The following is a 20,474-nucleotide window of genomic DNA, read 5'->3' as shown; positions in this document are numbered from 1 at the left end:
GGCCTCGGAGCTGGGACACCTGGTTCCCGGGCCCGGCCCTCACATCTGCACGGCCCTGGGGAAGGCCGCGTCCCTCCCTGGGCGTCAGGCTCTTCGTTAGCGAAACAAGGAGCACGTGGGGTTGTCAGGAGCACGGCGAAGACCCCCTGCGTGTCGTCGGGTTCGCGTTGTCCCTCTCTGGATGGAGTCGGTGCCGTGGCTTTCTCCACGGGACAGGTGCTACGAGGACGCCCCTTGAGCTTAGGTCACTTGGCAGATGTCTCAAGGGAGTAAGCATGCTGAGCGCTGACAGCCGGACCCAGGCCGTCGGGCCCCGGAGCCCACACTCCACGGCACGCGGACCTGCTCGTCCGCGGAGGGGCTTGCCTGCGGTCCCCAGTGGAGCGTCAGGCGGTCCCCACGTGGAGCCTCAGGCGGTCCCCTGCCTTCTGCTCATTCTCCGAACGGTCGTCACCATCTGGCTCTGTGAGTAAATCCCAAGGTGCAGGGAGGAACTTTGGTTTGTGGAGCTGCAGGGGTCTGGGGACATCAGAGCCTGAGGGAGAAATGAAGAGCCACCTTTGGTCTGTCATACTTTTATTTATTTATTTTTCTTTCCCCCCTTGGACCTAAGTGGGGGAAGCAAGGGGCGGGGGCAAGAATGGACGAGGGTGCCCTCGGTGAAGTTCCCGGTGCGCACGGCGGGGTCTCAGCCGAGCACCTCTCAGCACAGCCCGGAACGGCGTTGTCCCCAATGTGGCCTTTCCACGTGTGGGATTCTGAGTGTGGGTGGCCTTGTCCCTGCGGCGGGTGATGACGAGATCGGGCCGGGAGTTCCTCGGCTTCCTGTCCGGCAGACTCACACCCGTCCTCTGCCTCGTTTTTAAGTTCCGAATGGGGTCCAGCTTCCAAGGGGGCCCCAGCGGTCCCCACGTCCCGATGTCCTGTTCACGTGCTTATTAAGCCGTCTTCTCCCGCACTGGCCTGCGGAGCCCGTCGGTCATGGCAGAAACAATGGGCTCGGCTTGCCGGGACGGGTCACAGAGGCGCTGGAGGGCCGTCCTGTTCTCTTGGGTGTTTGCTCTGGGAAGGACCCGCCGAAGCAGCCCGTGGGCAAACTTGAGGGCCCCACCGACAACCAGCACCAGCGCCCCGGGCGGGCGACCTCGCCCCTCGACCCCGGACCCCAGACGAGCCTCGAGGCGCCGCGGCCCTGACGGACGTGTGGACGGCTGTGTCCTCAGAGGTGCTGAGGCAGATCGAGCTCCCTGGGCTCTTCCTAAACCCCCGGCCACGGACCCTGTGAGACAAAGAGACACAGTTGTTTTAAAGACGCTCGACCTTGACCTGTTGCACCGTGCTGATGACGGACACAGTGCCGCTTGCTACCGCGACTGGGAAAGAGGCTGAAGAGTTTCTCCTCAGAAGACGAGGGCTAATGTCACTGCTCCGTCCTCATTCCGTCCCACAGTGAGACGTGTCCGTGCCACCCCGCATCCTCACGGTCGTCACGAACACTGCAGCCAAGTGCAGCACCCTCTGGTCCTCAAGGTGCTCGCTGGAATTGGCACGTCCTCCCCAGAAGCCACAGGCAGGGAACGGATGGCTCTGCTACTTCTTGCCATGGATTATTAATTAGCATCTCATTTTTCACTGTCAAAGAGCTCGGCCCTGCGTTCGGCTCAGACATGAGGAGCCTAGCCTCTGGATCCCGTCTTTGAGGCCGACCTTCCTGGGCGTACTTCTGGTGCCAAGCGAAAGAGCCCTCCCAGCCTGATCAGAAAAATAAAACCATCGGGGCTCCTTCCAGACAGAGGGCGCTCAATATTGGAGATTGATTATATGAGTGTCGGAAGGTCGACAGAGCCAAGCAAAGGGCATTGAGATGACGCGATGACTAGTACTTATTATTAATGATGCGATCGTCGATTAATCGATTCGTGATTATTAATAATTGATTACCTTGCAAGCAGAGGTAATGCTCGCTAGAGCCGAGGGAGTTAGAAGGAGGAACGGACGTCGCCGGAATTTCAGAGCTGAGACCTCCGGGGAGAGCGTCACGCAGCCGGGCTGGGACTTCGAGGAGGGGCTTGCCGCAAAGCCGGAGCGTGTGGCTCTCTGCGGGTGGCGTTAGGACTGACGTGGAGACAATTCGTTTTTGTTGCTGGCAGCTTTGAGGGGGTGAAAGTGCGGGAAGGTGCCGCGGGAAAGCCGAGCCCGAGGCGGAGATGCGCTCTGGGCCGGGACCGCACAGGCGGGACCGGGGAAGCTGCGGGAAGCCCACGCGCCCGCTCTGCGGCCCCGCCTGCCTGCTGCTCCCACCACCCGCCGCAGCAGCACCCGACAGGAAGTCAGGAAGTCAGCCCGCGGGAGTCCGGGCGCTGCGACCCGACCCGACCCGCAGGTTCCCAGCTCTGGAATCACGTGACGCGAAGGGGGAGGCTGCAGATAAGGCGAAGCAACCCGGACGGCCCCAGAAAGGTGAAACCCGCCGCCGCGGCCCAGGGTCTCTGCCGAGCTGGCGGCCGGGCGGTCCGTTCCCTGGTGATGACGACCGCGACAGTCCACAGTGGTGATTTCTGCTTATCGAAGGACGCACCTGTGCTTTCCTCTAATCCTTCCTTCACGTTGCCAAGTCCCGCACTTCTGACATGTCCGCCCATGTCCCCGGTGAGAGGGTAAGGACTGGGATCCCCCGGCCTGCTTCTTACCAGCTGTGTGATCACGGGCCCCTCTGTTGCTTACACAGGCTTCAGGTTCGTCATCTGTAAAATGGGCGTGATCACATCTGCCTCGCCCTGGGGATGCGTGGAGCAGAGTCACGGACAGGGCAGGTGCTCACTATGCGCCGCTCTATTTATTTTTTATTTATTTTTTTTCAGCTTTCCTGCTTATTCCCAAAGAAAATGTAGGTTCAGAAGTGAATCAATCCGAGAGCTTCAGAAACGAAGTTAGATTCACATTTAGGCAGCAATTAATTTCTTTCCTTGGGTAAGAAAAATTATACGCTCGCCTCTGAAATATGGAGAGTGGTGATTATGATTCATGCACGCATGATTCAGAGAGAAAGCTGGAGCTAAAACACAGCTAAACTAATAATATTTCGTCCTTGTGACTCAAGCGTGTCTAAGCTTAGGCCATGCGCCCGGAGCGCGGAGACTCCCAAGGGCAGTCCGGCCGCTGTTCTGATTCGAGGATGGGGCGCACGCGGGCGGCTCATTGTCCATGGCCGGCCACCCGCCCAGGGCCGGCGCTCCCGTGCCTTCTGCTCCCCTCCTCCCCACCCGCCGAGCTTCCGCGGATGACCGCTTCCCGGTAGCGGTGCCGACCGCCCGGCTGCCTCCTCGCCCTTCTGCTTATTGTGCAGCTAGCTCCTCACGGTGTCCCGGACGGCGACAACGGGTGTGCCAGCCTGTGACATCCCCCGCCCTCCAGGGAGAATGCGGAAAGGACCAGGGCAGGTCGGGGCAGAGGGCTTGCACGGGGAAGCGAGCACCTCTGGTTTGGAGCACGCGATCGGAGGCTTCGGGGAGGGAGGACGGCGAGGCAGGGAGCTGCTGCTGAACAGGCGCGATCCCGGCGGACGGCTCGGAGACGCCGCTTTACACAGTTCAGACACAGCTGAGTTCTGCTTCGATTCCCGTCCGCTGAATCGGGAGCAGACAAAATCGCCATTGCTTCAATCGACTCTGTTGTGAGCGGCAGGTGCCCGCACACGTACTCGGAGTCCTTACAGTGTCCCGAGCCTTGGAGGTGGCGATGCTCCGTGTCTGACTGGGAGTGGCTCACAGTAGGTCAGTACTGGCCACTGCGGTCAGCGCGGATGGAGGAGGAAACCCCAGGAGCCGAGTGAGCTGTGCGGGAGGGGCGGGCGGTGGGGGAGGGCGAGGTCGCCGGCGGGCGGCCGGACCGCGGTCGTGGAAAACGTCCGTGAGGCTCGCGGTCTGCGTGACCTTCCCGCTGCAGACGCCCGGCCTGGGCGGAACGTCGTGGTGCGGTGGACGCCGTTCCGGTTACGGGGCGTGTGCGCGATCTGCTCTACGGCCAGCACCGCGCACACACTGACGGAGGCGTTAGGAGGACACGTCTCGTGTTCGGTGTTCTGGACACAGGGAAAAACTGCGCGAACCAAGCGCATGGAGTGCTGGGAGACCAGCGGCGGCGGCGGCCACACCGGGCGCGGCGGGGGGCCCCCGACCCCTGCATGCGAAAACGGAAGCAGATAAGCTAGCTGAGGACGGTCGGGCTTCGGTTTCCACTGAGTCACCCAACCGGGGGTGCCGCGCTGCAGACGGTCCGCTGGGGTTCCCGCCCGCCATCGCAGACGGCGCTGCTCACGCGTTCATGCGGGGCCTGGCGTTGGGAGGGGCCCAAAGTCGGGGGAGGTTCCCGCCCGCAAGCCGGAGCAGCCCGCGGGTGGCCCACGGACGGACGGATGGACGGAAGGTCTGGCGGCCTCGGGAGGGAGCGAGTCCCGCTCAGTGCGGGGTTCAAGGCTGAGAGAGGGGGTTCCTCAGGTGCCTCAGGTAGCGCCTTCCACGTTCGGGGCTCGCGGGAGAGTGGGCGGCTGACCTACTTTTCCCTGACTCATCCCCCCGACCTCCGCCTCTCATTCTTCCCTTCCCCCCGCTTCCCTGCAGCGGCGGCGGGTGGAGGGAGGCCCTGGGCGCTCGCCCACGGGAACGGCCGGGTCGTTGGCCCGCCACCCGGGCCCCGGCCCCGGCATTGCACCCCCGTGCTCCCCCGTGCTCCCCCGTGCTCCCCAGCCGTCCCAGAACTCGAGGTCGCCGCCTGCCGTTCTCAGCAGGGCACTGGGCGCGTGCCGGAGCGGTTCACCGTATACCTCTAGGTCTGGGATGTTAGCCTTCTCCCACCCCGTGCGAGCGGGGGTCTTGGGGTGGGATGGGGGGCTCCAGCCTCAGCCGGGACCTGGGGCAGGTTAGCCAAGGAAACCTCTTCATACGTGTGTTCAGGTGGTTTCCTTGGATCCTCCAGTCATGCGACTGCACGAGCCGTGCCTGTCCTGTGGGCAGACACATGGGCACGTGTGTCCTTTGGAGCAGAAGCGGGTGTTGCGGGGGGGGCCAGTCCCAGGGGCGCAGACCACTGGACGGGGCCCTGCTCTGCTCAGCGGCGGCAGCTCCTGGGCGGGGGACGGGGCGTGCGGGGTTGGCGGCCCTGCAGCTCTGGGTGTGGCGAGCTTGGGGGCGGGGTCCGCGTTTGGCGTTGGCCTCCCCCCCCTCCGCTGTCCGTGGCTGCTCCGCGCCAAGCGGCATCCGCGGACTCGTCCTCCCAGGGTGGCCTGGCTCCGTGACGTCGAGGACAGGGTGACGGAGGGGGACCGGCCGACTGGGAGCGTTCGCGGTGACCCTGAGCTTCAGAAAGATCGGGCGCGGGCACCAAATATGGCATTTATTCGACTCCATTCCCTCCCTGCTCTCCTCCAACTGTTGGTGTCATTCACACTTTAGTGTGAATTACTCTCATTAGCTAATGTTTTCACACACACAGCAGAGCCGCCACTTAGCCTTCTGGCCTAGGGCGTTCTCTGAAGCGGCCCAGAGGTCCAGGGAGCTGGGCGGGGAAGCCGGGTTCGGGTGGCAGGGCTCCTGGGCCAGGGGCCAGAAGATGGGGGAACAGCCTGCAGAGACTGTGCACGAGGCGGGAAAGGCAAGAGTTTATCAAACGAGACGTTAGACTCCCAGCCTGGTCTGGATGTGTGACACTCGTGTGAGAGGTGTTTTTCCTACGCAAAGCCCGTCGGTCCTGTTTGCCAGCTCCCTGTGCCGCCTTCGAGCTGGGAGCTGGGGCCGGGGAGACAGACGAGCCTCCTCCCGCCCCACTGGAGTCCCCGCTGCTCAGGGTGAGGGCCGGGCCATAGCCAGACGGCCACGGATGCAGCGAGGGTTTGCTGCTCACGCAGCCGTGTGGCCCCCCCTGTGCATGCCTCGCCTGCACCCCATCTGTCAAACGGGGGCGGTCATCGTAGTCCTTACCGCATGGGCTCACGGTCAGGGTTAAGTCCACAATATGAAGAAACCTCAGAAAGGGCCCGACACACGGGGAATGCCCGGCAGGCGTCAGCCCGTGTGGTTCTTACCGCACGGCGGGCCGGGGAGAAGCCGGGACCGGAGCGGGCCGGCCGGCGTGCCTTCAGAGGGCAGCGGGCCTGCGGAGGCTTCTGGCGGGGGCTTTGGGAGGTCGCCGGGCAGGACAGGTTGGGGCAAGACCCAGGAACAGTCTGTGCAGAGTGCGGGGCGGGGCGGGCGGTGGGGGAAATGGGGAGTGGCAGGGGGCCGGCCGGAGTCTCGGAAGGGCTGGAGGATTTTGGAGACCAGGGGATGCCTGTGATGCCGGCCAGGGGCGGGGGGCAGGAGGTCGATGGGCGGGAAGAGGGAGCTGGTGCCGGAGGTGGATGTGGGACAGGCCCGTCCTGGCGGAGTTGGGTGCTCTAGAACCCCCCTGGGACACCCCCAGGCAGCCGGACGCTCGCTGGAAGGGGCCGGTCCACCAGCGTTTCCTCAGCGGATGCGAGAGAGTCAGGGTGGTCAGCCAGCAGGGGACGGGGAGGGCGGACCTTCTGCTGGGAGCCGTGGCTCCGGCTTTGGCGCTGTCTTCTGCTGCCCCCTGGACCCCTGCGACCCAAACCCTGGTGTGGAGTCCAGGTCCTTCCTCCCTATGTCCAGACCCCTCCGGCTCCCAGTGGCACGCACAACGGGTGCCCTGGGCTCCCTTGGGCTTGCGAAGTGCCGCTCGCTGATGGGTGGGTGGGTGGGGTCTTCATTCCTCACGTGACACTCCCAGTGCCGAGCTCTGCTCGGAGAGGGCGGCCGCGTCCACACCTTCCTCCGCTTCTCCTCACGGCGTCTGAACACTGGAGTATCACAGTTCTCTCTCTCTCTCTCTCTCTCTCTCTCTCCCCCCCCCGTCTCTCACACACACACACACACACACACACACACATGCGCGCTATATATATAGTGCCTCCGTGTGTGTGTGTGTGTGTGTGTGTGTGTGATACATATGTATATAAATAGTTTGAGATCCACACACACACGTTATGTGAAGATTAAAGTGACGAAGTGTCCAGGATCACAGTTGTCCCAACACTTGCACACACACACACACACACACACAGATGTTTACACGGGCACATGTGAGTGTGTCTCATTCCGGACGACGTGGAGCCTGGCCTTGGCGAGCCCGTCGGGTCTGGCGCGTGCAGGACCTCGGGGGACAGGACCCACAGTGTCAGGGGCTGGCAGCCTCGTCACCCCCTCCCTGTGTGGGGCTGGGGGCCGGGGGAGCAGAGGAGGAAGAGCGGGGTGGGGCGGAGACAGGCATGGTGAGGCTGTGTCTCCCTCTCTCCCCTCTCCCGTCCAGCTCTATCCCCGGACGGACTCCCTTGTCCCTGGCCGCAGAGCGTGACCAGCTTCCGAGGTGTGTGCGGTGCAGAGATCGGGGCTGTGGGCAGCGGGGTGAGGGGCAGGGAGTGGGGAGCAGAGCATGGACCTGTGTGGCCAGCCCAGCTCAGCCTCTGAGAAAGGGGGGTGCTGCCTTTCCCCTCCCCACCCCACCTAGCCTGCACCGGCCTCCACCCCGCCCTGGGCGCCTCCTGGCAGCCCGCAGCCCCGCCCCCGAGTCCCCAGCTCAGCCCGGGCTCCCGTTCTCCAGAAGCGCATCACCGCTCGGCCCCACTGGCCGAGGGCTCGCAGCTCGATGCGGGCTGTCGTGGGGCCCGTCGGGAGCCACGGCCGCCTCCTCAGGCATCCGTGTCCGTCCCCCAAAGCGTGAGCACTTCCCTGGCGATGCGTGAGGTCGGGTTTTGAAGGTGAAACGGGATGAAATGGTCAAGCGTCCGATGTCGTAGCTGTGCCCAGAGTCCCGGCCCCTCGACTCTGGTACGGCCTTTCTCGACCCCGACTCCTGAGCCCTGGCCTTGCTTCAGGACTCGGCTTGACGTTTGTTCATTGACCGGTTAAGTGTGGACTGCTAACTGCAGGTCAGGCCTCCCCTGCCCCCCCCCCCCGGGGGGCACAGCGGCCCGGGAGTCGGCGAGAGCCCACCCTCCTGGGGGTGGCCTTCGGCAGCGGGGGCAGGAACGGAGCAGGCAGAGGACTCCATCGCACGGTCGATGCTCCAAAAAGAAGCGAAGGCGATGAGCCGGGAAGGAGCCAAGAGGCTCGCTGTGGACGAGACAGCTGAGCGGAGGCCGGGAGGACGGCGGGCCGGGAGGAGGGCGGGGCCCGGAGGAGGGCGGGGCCCGGAGGAGGCGGGGCCGGGAGGAGGGCGGGGCCCGGAGGAGGCGGGGCCGGGAGGAGGGCGGGGCCGGGAGGAGGGCGGGGCCGGCTCTGGGGCCGGCTTCACACACAGGCTGAGGCGAGCGGGGGCCGGGCCGAGGCCCCACGCAGACCCGGCGGGCGTGGGGACAGCGACGGGGCCGGCCCCCTTTACCTCCGACAGCGCCGACCGCCTGGTGGCTTCCCGTGGTCGCTCGGGCCCTGCCTGCCTGGTCCCCACGGGCGTCGGTCGTGGCCGGGAGGGGCTGTGGGGGGACAGCAGCCCGGGTGCGGCGCACGGTCGAGGTGGGGGGGGCTCGAGAGCCGGGCGGTCCGTGTGGGCCCGCCCACGAAGCCTGAGTCACCGTCACACTTGGGGAGCTCATGACAGACGCGGGTGAAGTGGGACCGGAGACGGCGTGGCCCGGGCTCCAGCAGACGCCGCGCCCGAAATGCCATCCCTGAGTCACCCTGTGGCGGCTTCGCGGCTTGCTGTCACCTCCTTCCCTGTTTCTGCTGTGGCTCCGGGAAGGGTCAACAGTGCTTCTCGGCGGCGGAGGCGCCTTCACTTACTGCACCCCACTTCCCCCCCCACACACACACACAGACGCGGCGGCCTCCGCGGGGTCCCCTCGGGCATGACGGACGCCACCTGCCTGCCTTCTCCCTGCAGATGACAAAAGATACTCAGCCTTGCACTAAAAGTAAGAGCTGTGCAGCCACTCCAGCCGCGCAGGCGGGCTGGCTCCAGGTGCCGGGGCCGACTCCCCAGCTGGCCGGAAGGAAGGGCGACTGAGTCGCACCTTCGTACACCGCCTCCACGTGGCGGGGCTGGCCACCACCTGTGTAGGAGCCGCTGGCTCCCCTGGGAGGCTGCCCAGTCATAGCCTCCTGCTCCATCCCCCGGGGAGGCCTCCCAGGTAGTTTTTATGGTGACTCGCTCAAGTCACAGGTGGAAGGCCAAGAGCTCCATTTGCCCCGATGGCCATGAAGCAGGTGCTCACAGCTGGGACGCTGTCACCTGCATGCTGCTGATGGGGAAGGGCCCTGGGGACCGGCCCGGCGGTAGAGTTAGGATACGCGGGTCCAAGCCCTGGGCCCTCCGGGTGTGAGCCGTGCGACGTGGCCTGAGTCCCTTCGTCTCTCCGTGTCCTTCCCTGTGAAGGGAGCCATGAACAAGGACGGAGACGTCCGGGGCACACGCGTGGGCCTGTGTGTCACACGCTCTCGTCCCCCTGAGCTAGCGCCGTTCGGATTCCCGTCCTAGAAGCTCAGACGCTCCGTGTCTGCCTGACGTGATCTCAAGCCGTTCATGTCTCTCCTGTTTTGTTTTGTTTTTTTTTTTTTTTTTCCAGGTAATGAACCAAAAAGATCATGTCGGAAGTCCAAGGAACGGTTGAGTTTTCTGTAGAGCTACACAAATTTTATAACGTGGATCTCTTTCAGAGGGGGTGAGTACACGTCCCTGTTGTATTCTGTGCGTATGTGTAAACGTTTTTTGTTTTTTGTTTTCCTCCTGGCGGAGGGTGGAGGTGCCGCATGTGGACGGCCTTTCTCGTCCCAGAGTGCACGGCGCCTCTTGGCGGTGTTTGCTTTGAGTCAACGGTCAACTGGCGTTTATCTAAAGTCTGTATTGACCGAGGTGGATTCTCAAAGGGAAAATCTCTCTTCAGACCCGTCACCAAGCACCATGAGTTGTCGCCTTTACGCTTGGCGAGAAGGCGGGGGTGGGGAGCGCTGAGGAGCGTGGCTTAGGGGGCAGGGGCGGGGGTCGGGGGACGGTCAGACCTGAATTGGAAGTCAGGCTCTGCCACTTCAAAGCTCTGAGAATGCGAAGACGCCTCTTTAAAAGTCTCTTAGAACATTCGGAGCCGCCTTTAATCACCTGTAAAGTGGCCATGGCAAAGCCTTTCTCGCGGGGTGATCGGGAAGGTTAAGGCGTCGACTGCATTAAATGAGACGTGCAGAGCAGCTCGCGCTTCTAGAAGATGCCTCCTGTAGTGACACCGTTCACGGAGGTACTGCCCGAAAAGCTTTTCTGTTTAAACGCCCCCTAGCTTTCCTCGGCCCTCGCCTCAGCCTCGAGCTCAGAGCCTGGGTGGTGGGACCTGAAACTTCCTCCATCTCGTTGTCTGCGCTCAGATGAGCCTCGCCCCTCCCCCTCCTGATCTGCCGTCAAAACCTGCCCGGTGCAGAGTCCCGCGCAAGCGTGAGCTCCCAGCCAGGCCTGAAGCTGGTCCTTACCCGCTGTGTTCCGCCGGCTCGGGGGGACCCTCCGTCCCTGCTCCAAAGCCCGTCTGTGTCTTACTGTGCCCTCCACTCACACGTCCGTCACCACAAACACTAGCGAGTGCATGTCACTGTATCAGGCCCTATAAACGTGAGGATCAAAGGCAGATGCTGTGACCGCGACGCAATGACCAGCTCGTAGGGAGACAGACAGACGCCCACGCAGGAAACGGCCTCGGAGCTAACCAGGTCAGGCCAGGGGTTCCGTGCGGCGCCGCCGGTGGGGGGCCCGGTCTGTGGGCAGCGGCGGAGAAGTGTCCCGGGGGGGAGGTGACAACAGAGCGTCCTGTGATGGGTGGGAGTCGGAGTGCAGAGGGCCTGGGAGGCAGGGGCGGGGTGGCTCCCTGGCGTCAGGAGGCGGAGCCTGCCTGGAAGACCAGTGCCAGGTGAAGAGCGAGACCGGGGGAGGGAGGGCGGGGAGCGGAGGGGATGATGGAGTCGTCCCCAGCCTGGCTCTTCAGACCTGAGGCCAGGAAAGTCAGCTACCCCGGCCTCTTCTTTCCTCAGGGGGCTGTGACCTCTCCTCTCGCCCCGCAGGACGGCGGGTCTCAGCCCCGCCGGCACACGCCTTCTGCCCCGGAGCCCGTGGACACTCCGCATTAGCTTCCCAGCCTGGCTCCTGGGAGCCACGAAGCAGAAGGCAGACCCTATTCCTTTTACGGTGATTTTCTCACAAGGAAATGTTTAAGCGAGCAGCTAATTGTAAAACCCATTATGTGCATATGTGTAAGTCATCAGTATACGCGTAGCTCATTTATGCCTGTTCGTGAGACTGCGAACCCCCATTTCTGATGTCGGTAGCTGAAAGGGAGCTACGACTTGTGGTCGAAAATGAATTTAAACCTCATTTTAAACTTTAATCCAGACGAGGCTCTAAATCAACCGACTTTTTTTCCGAGGGATGTTTTTTACTGATCGATGGGGAGGATTCTCTGCCCGGAGGCATTAGGTGATTCCCCGGGTGATTCGGTCCCGCCCTCAGGAGAGTTGTGTGAAAAGGACCTGCAGTCAGCTTTATCAGCTCCGAGGTAGGAGGCCGGACACCGGTAGAGACGGTGGCCCTGAGACGCTCCTTGCACAGACTCGCCCGCCTTTCCCGTCCTAGAGGGATGTAGATGAGGCAGGAATCACGCGAATCCCGAAAAAAAAATGCCATCTTGCGTTTACGCCCCGCTGTTCCCCATCACGGCCTAATGTCCGAGGACAGCGGCTCCCTGTGAAAGTAGCCGACCGGCCCCGATGTGCCTTAATAGACTCAGAAATACAATTATCTTTGCTTGCCGGAGATCAATTAATTGATCCGTCCGGCTCCGTCAGAAACGGCTCTTTCTTTTTTCACTTCTCTTATTAAAATGGGTTGTGATCCTCTCCACCCCTTCCCACACTTCTGCAAGGGCACGGGGAGGACGAGTGGTCGAAAGACCCCTCCCTCGCCCCCCGAGAGCCCGGCTTTGCGGAGGGAAGAGCTGGGAGGTCAGGGTGGGGTCAGCATCGCCGGGGCTGGAGCGGAGGCCAGCATCGCTTGGGCTTTGACAGGGACATATGTGTGAAGACAGCGCCCTCCCCTCCCCGGGAACGGTCCGTGGGTACGATTCTCGCCCCGCGGATGCCAGGAACCCGGGCCCCGTTTCGGTGCCGTGACCGCCCACGGGTGCCGAGCACGCGCATCATCCCCTTTATTTCTGCGTCAGTCGGTTTGACTTGGGATCTCTGTCCCTCGCCTTTCCATCCAGCGTAAGTCGCACAGGCGGAGTCGCTGACCTCTGAGAGTCTGTCTCTCTCTCAACTCCGTAGTTATTACTTAATTGAAGTTGGATCTTGCCTTCCTCGTTAAATGACATCATTGTGACTGCCTCCCTGGAGAGGGAACAGAGGCTAGTTACGGAGACAGACCTTCTGGATCGTCACCTGCACGTGGCCCTTTGTCTGCGTGATGCGGAGCGCGGCTCCAGCAACGCGGACACACGGCGCCTGGCGCGGATCAGAAACCACCGCTGGGCCGGCTCGGCAGGCAGGAGCAGCAGGCCCACCGGGCGGCGGGAACGGAAGCCGCGGGGGGCCATCGGGGGCGTGCGTGGGGGCGGACACCTCCCGACAGCACCCCCGGCGAGGCTGCTCGGGCGGCTGAGTCCCGCTCCTTCAGGGGCCGCCTTTATGAACAGGGACCTTCGCCGATGGACGGTTTGGGGGCAATAGGTAAGAGCAACAACAGGGGTAGCAAGAGCCGTCACTTGTCTTGCGGAAGCCCGTTTATGTCCGGCGACGTCATCTCCGGACAGGACCCGCCCCCCGGGGGCACGCGGGAAAACCGAGGTTCGCAGAGTTTGCACCGTCCTCGCCCGCCACGGAAAGCATCGCCGGTGTCGCTCTTGCCGTCGTGGGTGCGTTTTGGTTTTTAGCGTGAATGAGAAGGGGGGAGGACAGGGGAAGGCGGCAGGCGTTTTGTTCGGACGTCCCAGTGTCTGCGCAAAGGGCGCTTGTCTCGCAAAGGTCATGTGCCCCTTCGGCTCCTAGGAGAGTTACCCCAGGCGCCGAATTAGTGCCGCGCTCCTCAGCGAGGCGTCTCCCTCCCAAATACAATGGGTTTTTCCTGAAGGCTCAGCCGCGACTCTCGTGGCATTGCTCCGGAAGGCCCACTTACTGACCCCGTGCGGGCTGCGTATTTCGTTGGGTTAGAAGAAGGGGCGCAGGTCCCAGTGGGAAGAGAGGGCGGCGGCGGCAAAAGTCTGTGTCCCTTCTCGAGACCCTCCCTTGGCAGGCGGAGAAGGCGCCGCGTCCGCAGCCGTAGCGGTTCGGGTGGCCGGCTTCTCTCTGGACTGTACGAGGCGAGCAGGAGATGCAGGAACTCAGCATCCGGCCTTTCCTCAGACCTCGAAGGCCCTGGACCGTTTGCTCACTTCTCAGCCTCTAAGAAACTCCACTCGTTTGCTTTATATGCACCGTCCAGAGTTTATAGTCATGCTGAGTGGGAAGAATGGAGGAAACTGTGGCCACGCCGTCCTCCCTGGAAGCAGAAGATATGACAGTTACCTCCTCAAAAAACTTCTCATCCGACAGATAAAAAAGAGCGAGTTCCGAGGAGCCGTGTGAGGCGCTCAAAGTCACACGGCTCTCAGATGCCGTCGCCCGCCTCCACGAATCCCGGGCCGGCGCCCTTCGCACTCCGCCCGCTCGGGCCACCCTCACACAGACGCGGGGAGTCAGCGGGAGCGTCGGGGTGACCGCGCGGCGCGGGGCACCGTGGGCATGACCGCGCCGGCCCTTGTGTACACCGTCCGCTCCCCGTCTCCCTCACTCTGTTGGCTTCGCCTGCCACGTGGCGACGGCTTTGCCGTCAGCGGAAGGGGGGCGACCTGACGCCAGAGGTGTGCCCGACAGCGTGCTGGGAGCAAGGCCTCGCGCTGCAGGGCGCCCCGCGCCGGGGGCGGAGGGGGGCCGACCGGTCGGGGTCTGCGCTGGCCGCGCGGGAGCCTGCACGGCGTCGTGGAACAGCAGAATTACGCTGGCGGTGAGCGCACCGCGACGGTGTGTGTTTGGCAGTCGCCCCCAGGGCTGGCGCTCGGCCGCTGGGCTTCTAAAGGGGGTGTTTGTCTCTGTCGCGATGCAATGGCAGCTAATTTATGGGTGGGTTTCCCACTGTGGATTAAAGCTTCATGCAGAAAAGTTGACTTTTCTGACTGAAGAAGAATCACAGCCCTTAATGCCCCTTTCCCCCCGTTCCCGCCTCCGCCAGCCTTGTGTGTGTCTCGTGTGATCTGAAGCGAACTCAGCTTCCTGTCTCCAGTGGGGCCCCAGCCCTTCCCGCTCCCGCCGTGCTGATGGGGCAGACCTCCCTTTGATGCCGGGTGATGCCGCGGGCTGCCTAGAGGCTCCCGTGGCTCCCTGTGACCTTGAGGATCGAGTCCGGTGTCTTTAGAAGACGCCGGCAGTACGAAGCGTGGTCCTCAGCAGCCTGTCCTCTCTCTGCTCTTTCCGTAGGTATTACCAGATCCGAATGACCTTGAAGGCGTCCTCGAGGGTCCCCCACAGACTGAGCGCCTCCGTCGCCGGGCAGACAGGTGAGCAGGAGGCTGGCGGTGGGGAACCTCAGTCATCACCGTGTGCCACGGCGTAGCAGACTGCCAGCTACACAGAGACACCCAGCAGTGAGTGCTGGACGAGTGACCTTGGAAATGGAGACCCACCGTGGCTGCGGCCCCGTGTGTGCATGGTGACAAGGCAAGCCTGCCTGGCTGAGGGAGACCCTCTCCCCAGGCCGTTCCGTAGATTTTTGCAGGCTCCTCCTGCCTGGAGATAGAAAAGCATTAGTGTTTTGCCTCCGGGGCGTGAGCAGTGGAGTCAGAGTGGGGGAGAGAAATCATTCAGGCTTCTTGGGACTGTATTGAATGACTAGGCACAAAGCGGCACCTGCTAGTCAGCCCTCCTCAAAGCGAGGGGAGAGATGACAGAGTACGTTGTGGGAATGCGTAAAAATCACCGTGATTAGCGTCGGGAATGTTGTGAGAGGTAGTTCCCACTTCCATTAAGTGGAAGCGGTTAAGAGTTTCGCCGTGTGGGGGCGGGGGAGCAACCTTTGCTCTTCACATGAATCAATCCGATTTCTTTTCTGGGTCCGTTAAAGTGCACCTAATACTGAAAATGCCTGTTTTCGAGGAGACTATTAAGCGGGTGGAACACTCCAGCTCCCAGGCTGCGAGCACCCACCCGGGGCCTGGGGAGCGCGTGCTCGGGGCCGACGGGGCAGGGATGGAGTGCGCCCCGGCTGAGGGGTGCCCTCTCCCGTCTGCTGGGCGTCGGCATCGTCTCGAAAGCCCTGAGGCCCCGAGTCCCTCAGTTACCTTCCTGAGCCGGCCAGGACTCTGCCCCGGCAGCTGGCGGTGACCCAGCTCCCTCTGGCTCCAGGCCAGACTCGTCAGCTCCCTTTGTCCCCGAGATGGAAACTTTAAGCCCACTTGACCCCTTCTGGAAGCTTCCTTCAGACACCCGTACCATCAGGCGATTTCACCCTCTCCTCCTCTGCCCCTGCTGCTGCCCTCACCGGCCACCCCGCTGGGCCCGGACCAGCCGAAGGATGTCGGTGGGTCCTCCCTCTCGCGGCCAGTGGAGACACGACCCCTCCCGGACCCCCCGTTGCTGTGCTCCTGCCCCCCTTCTCTGCTCTCGCAGTCCCTGGCACCTGGGCTCGCTTGGAGGACCGCCCCAGGCTCCTGGAAGCACTTTGTCCCAGACCGCAACTTCCCTGGCGTCCCCGCCTGCACCCCCAACCCTGCCGTGCCCCCGAGATCGTTAGCGCGGGGTGTGGGAGGCCAGCGCCCGGTACTGGAGCCGGCAAGCCGAGCCTGCTGCAGGGTCAGGCCGCACTCTTCCCGGACCTTCGCGGAAGTGTGCGTGAGCCCGCCTTCCTCCCCCGCCCACCCCGTGTCCCCCGCGCTCCCCCGTGCTGGGCTCAGGGGAGCACCCCATCTTTGGCTGGCAGCTTTGCCGTCTGACTCCGGAAAGCACTGGAAGTCGTAGAGCGCTTCGTCAGGATCCGGAAAGGAGGGCGTGGAGGTGGCCAGCCCCGTGCCCCTGTGTCTCGCCGTCTGCAAATATAGGTTACCCGTGAGAGAGGCGGCCCTGCGGGGCCGTTTGGGGGGCCGGGTAAGGTGGTGCGCGTGGGCGTTTAATAGATGCCCCGTCACGCTGGGAATCCGTTGTGTGCGTGCGCAAACACACACACACACGCGCACACGCGCACGACATCCCTCCCGCTGCCTCGGGCAGGGGGCGCCTCTGTGTCGCCCGCGCGGGCCGTGCATTGCGTAGACACGTCGTCAGCACCAGGCCCCACTTCCCGGAAGCGGCTGTCACAGACTCAGCCGACACAGAGCTTGCCATGGAGCTCAGCGACCGGGGCGGGGACCTCAGGGACTGGGTGACAGTCCGGGTGAGTGTGACAGGGCCCCGGGGGCAGGGAGGGCTCGGGCGCTCAGAGCCCCGGCCACCTTCGGCACCTTTGTCCAGGGCACCGAGCAGGAGGCCGGAGAGGAGAGGCCAGGAGAGCCGGGGGGCAGGGTGCAGCCCTCCCCCCGAAGCCGTCCTCGGGTCCCACTCAGCTGTTCCTCTGCGTCGCGTCTGTAGGGTTTGCTTACAGGGCCGCGCGGGGGAAGGCGGTGCCGGGGGGAGCAGCCTGTGCGTCCTCAGCCTGGGACGCTCCCTCTCCCCGGATATTAATTCCCATGGGAAGGTTCCTTCGTCTTCCGTTTTCTTTCAGAACTTCGGTTTAATTCAAAGGAAGACGTGCTTCAGGCTAACAGACCTTTACCGTTCACCGTGGCTGCCCTGACAAAGAGCAGGATGGGCCCCGGAGCCGCCGGGAGGACACGGAGCAGAGTCGGTTTTGTTGTCGCCGGCGTCTCCTCTGAGTGTGTTCGCTCTTATTCAAGAGAACGATGTCATGTTTCCCTTTCAAGCACATTTCAGAACGATGAGCGCTGCTTCGAAGGGAGCAGTGTTGAGTGACGCTGGTAGAGGTGGCGTGGGGCACGGCAGGCGCGCGAGGGTCTGGCGTAAATGAGCGGAGTTGGGGAAGCGGCCGCGCCGGGTCCACGCAGAGTCGCAGACTCCCGGCGCAGTGGCTGGGCGGGCCCCGCCGGACTCCCAGCCGTTGTCACGTCCCGGAAGGTCAGCATCAGAGGCTCTCGTGGTTTTATGGAGAGCCTTTGATTCCGCGTCCTATTATTGTGTGCCCAGCAAAAAAAATTAGGGAACTCTTGCCTGAGGCAACTGGACAGAGCCAAGTCCTGCCCCAGAGGCCCAGCGGTTCCAACGAGGCCTTTGAAATGAAACGTTCACGTTCTCCCCGGACACGTGCCCGGGCTCAGCCTAGATTACCTCCCATTTCCCCCGGGAAGCGATTGCCTTTGCGCTCTGTGACCCCTGCCGCCTCTCCTCCCCTCGACCTCTGACTCTCACTCCTGCTTCGGCACCTTGCCCGCAGTCCACTTCCACCAGGAAGCCTCCCCGGCCTGGCCGCGTGCTGCGGGTGCCTTTGCTCGGTGGCCTCCATCGCCGCGTGCGTGAGAAATACACCCAGAAGCCCCCGCAGCTCGGGGCTCGGTGGAGGCAAGGACCGGCCGTGCCGTGCCCACTTTTCTCTGTTCTCACACGGTCCCCGCTGCTGGCACCCGTCACGGCCAGGAGCCGTGCTCGACAGACAAGGGGACTCTCTCTCATGGGCTGTGCGTCGAAAGAATCCGTGTGGAAGCCACCGTGGAACTGCATGGGGGACCCCAGACCGGTGCCCTTGCTGCCAGGCTTGACGGCCCCTGCCCCCTGGATCTCAGTCCGGGGGTCCCTCCCCGGAGGAGCCCTTCCTGTGCTGGGCGTCCGCCCTCCTTGGGCCAAGGGATCACCACCTAACAAAGGGAGACAGACGCCCACAGCGGTGAATCAGGAGCGAGCGGGGAAACGTTGGGACCCAGCTCTCCTTCCCGGTAGGTTAACTTTCATTGAGAAGAGACTCTGAAGACCACGCCTTCGAGTCCTGGAAACAGCGACCAGAAGAAGGCGGCGTGGATGGGAAACACAGCGACGTCCGTCAGGCCTTCAGCATCCCTGCGAGGCGGGCGGGTCCTTCGGGTGGGTTTCTTCTGATGGCAAGAGGCGCGCATGCTCGTTGAGAATATGTTTAAAACCAGAACTGTGGGAATAAAAATAATCCCATAATGCCGCCGCCTACAGCATTTGGTGTGTTATCGTCTTTTTTTTCAAGTTGTTTTCTCTTTCTCTCTGTTTTTTTTACCCGCTTCTCTCCCTCCCTCTCTCTCTCTTCCCCCATCTCCCCCTCCCTCCCTCGCCCCCTCCCTCCTTCTCTCCCTCCCCCCTCTTTCTGTTTTTCTTTCTAAAAACACCTCTCTTTCCAGTCCTTCTATTATGCATGTAAATAAAATTGAGATATTTCAGCAGTTTATATCTTTTATTTTCGTCTATTATAAATATGTTGATATTTAGTTCATTACACTAGGAGCTAATTCTCTCGTACATGTTCGTTTGATGAATACGGTGCGATTTATTTAACCATTTTCACCCATTATGTTGAAAAGTTCGAGTTCAGTGCCATTTCTGGTAAATGATGATGTGGCGAATATTTTCTGCCTAAGTTTCGTCGGGATCTCTGTTGCCTCGGAAATGCCTAGCTAACGAGTATGCGCGTAGATGACCTTTTGAGGTCCCAATCTTTCATTAAGACTTGCGGCTCTCGGAGTCTAAATATAGCGACCTCGATCCAGATACTTTTCAGCCGACTTGTTTGTTCAGATTCAGGCTAATACCAGCTGCCCGAGCTCGGCGAAATCAGCACATGCACGTGGCGTTTTATGAAAAGCTCCGAGTGGCAAGCGGCGGAGAGACAGCCGGTGCACTTCGCGGGTCGTGAGAACGTGGGGCGGGGTGTCGAGGTGCACGGGTGCAGCTGGCGAGTCCCTGGACCTCCTGAGCCCCCCGCCACCTAGTCCAGGCGGCACCGCATGATGGGAAATGGGCTTGGAGGCAGCAGAGAGGGTGGGACTCGTGGCTCAGACCCAGGGCTGTGCACATTTGCTCTCTGTCCTCGATTTTGGACGCCACAGGAATGGAGGTTAGCGGCCTCTTAGGCCGGTCACTCTTCCTCTCAGTCTCAGTTTTCTCACCGGTAAACGGGAAAGCTAACGACCGGTCCTCACGGCACTGATTAGTGAGTGATGGCGGCAACGTGATGGTGAGGAGCTCAGCGCGTTTGCCCAGCACTCAGGACGGGACACGCATCATGCACTGCAGACGCCGCTCCGGGAGACGGCGGTTCTGCGGGCGCCGGGAGGCCCTCGCCGAGGCAGGGGCGGCGTCGGTCCTCGGCTCCCTGTTCTCCTCCTCCATTCTGCCCTTTCCGGGGGAGAGGGGTTATGGGGGGCTTCACAGAGCAGGGGAGGCACTTAGCAGGTGCTGATTTCCAGCCGAGGCGCACGGCCCGCAGTACGACAAGGGATTCGGCCAAGGTCGCACGGCTCGTCAGGGGTCGAACGAGGTTCATTCTGAGACGCCAGCCCAATCCAGTGGGCAGAAATCTCCACGCGGGGCATCTCGTCCTGCGATTTTGATCTCTGGGCACTAGGGTGCGGCTCGGGGCGGCTGCTTTCAGGCCCCTGCAGACGCCTGAGGGAGCCGCGGGTTGAGGCAGTCGGAGTTCACGGGCTCCCGCCGGCTCCTGTTTTGCAGACGGCAGCAGCCTGCACTCGGCCTGCGTCCACGAGGGCACCGTGCACAGCCGGGTCTTCCAGATCCTGTACAGGAACGAAGAGGTGCCCATAAGCGATGCCGCCATCTTCCGAGTGCATTTGCTCTTGGACGGCGAGAGGGTAAGTCGTGGGCCCGCGGTTTCCTCCTTGTGCCCTTGGCCTGGCGGGCGGGGATCCGTGTCCTGAGGGCGTTTCCCGTTCCAGGCGGGTTCTGCGGGCCGGCATCCTGACTTTCCATATCTGCCCCTCAGCTGCCCGTTCGTTAGTCTGTCTGGGCGCTTCGTCCACGTGTCGGTCTGTGGATGTCTGCGGACATCCGTCCGCTGTGTGCAGGGCTCCGTGTCGGGTTCCCGGGTGAGGGGCAGCGCTGGGGAAGGCAGCGGGTCCTTGCCCTCGGGGATGGAAAATCAGGAACATGGATTTGGAAACAAGCCCTCCGCTGGGCGATCTGCAGCGTGCCAGCCGTATACAGACGAGCGAAGGTGCGCGGAGGCTGGAGGTGAACGCCGTGGCAGGGTCCGGCGGCTTCACAGGGAGCTGGCTTCGAGACGTCCCTGCCAAGAGCTCACCAGGCCCGTAGAAGGAGGGAGGGCGTCTCGGCGGGGGGAGGGGCATGAGCAGAAGCCCAGAGGCCTTGGAAGCCTCGTGCCATTCGCGGGGAACTTGATGGGGAGTG

General features: G+C 62.6%; 1 protein-coding gene across 1 annotated transcript in view; it reads left to right on the top strand.

Annotated features, from left to right (window-relative positions):
• Nucleotides 1-20,474, top strand: part of FAM135B (family with sequence similarity 135 member B) — an 85,076-nt gene that overhangs the window by 21,496 nt on the left and 43,106 nt on the right. The window contains exons 2-4 of the mRNA XM_016164292.2: nt 9,614-9,709; nt 14,526-14,605; nt 19,779-19,918. Of these exons, the coding sequence (XP_016019778.2) occupies nt 9,633-9,709; nt 14,526-14,605; nt 19,779-19,918 (297 nt within the window). The 5' untranslated portion in view covers nt 9,614-9,632. The remainder of the gene's footprint in view (nt 1-9,613; nt 9,710-14,525; nt 14,606-19,778; nt 19,919-20,474) is intronic.

This window comes from Rousettus aegyptiacus, unplaced genomic scaffold (genome assembly GCF_014176215.1).
Source record: "Rousettus aegyptiacus isolate mRouAeg1 unplaced genomic scaffold, mRouAeg1.p scaffold_m13_p_15, whole genome shotgun sequence".
NCBI classification, from domain to species: Eukaryota; Metazoa; Chordata; class Mammalia; order Chiroptera; family Pteropodidae; genus Rousettus; species Rousettus aegyptiacus.
The sequence above is the reverse complement of the archived record's forward strand: the minus strand, read 5'-3'. Positions and strand labels throughout refer to the sequence as shown.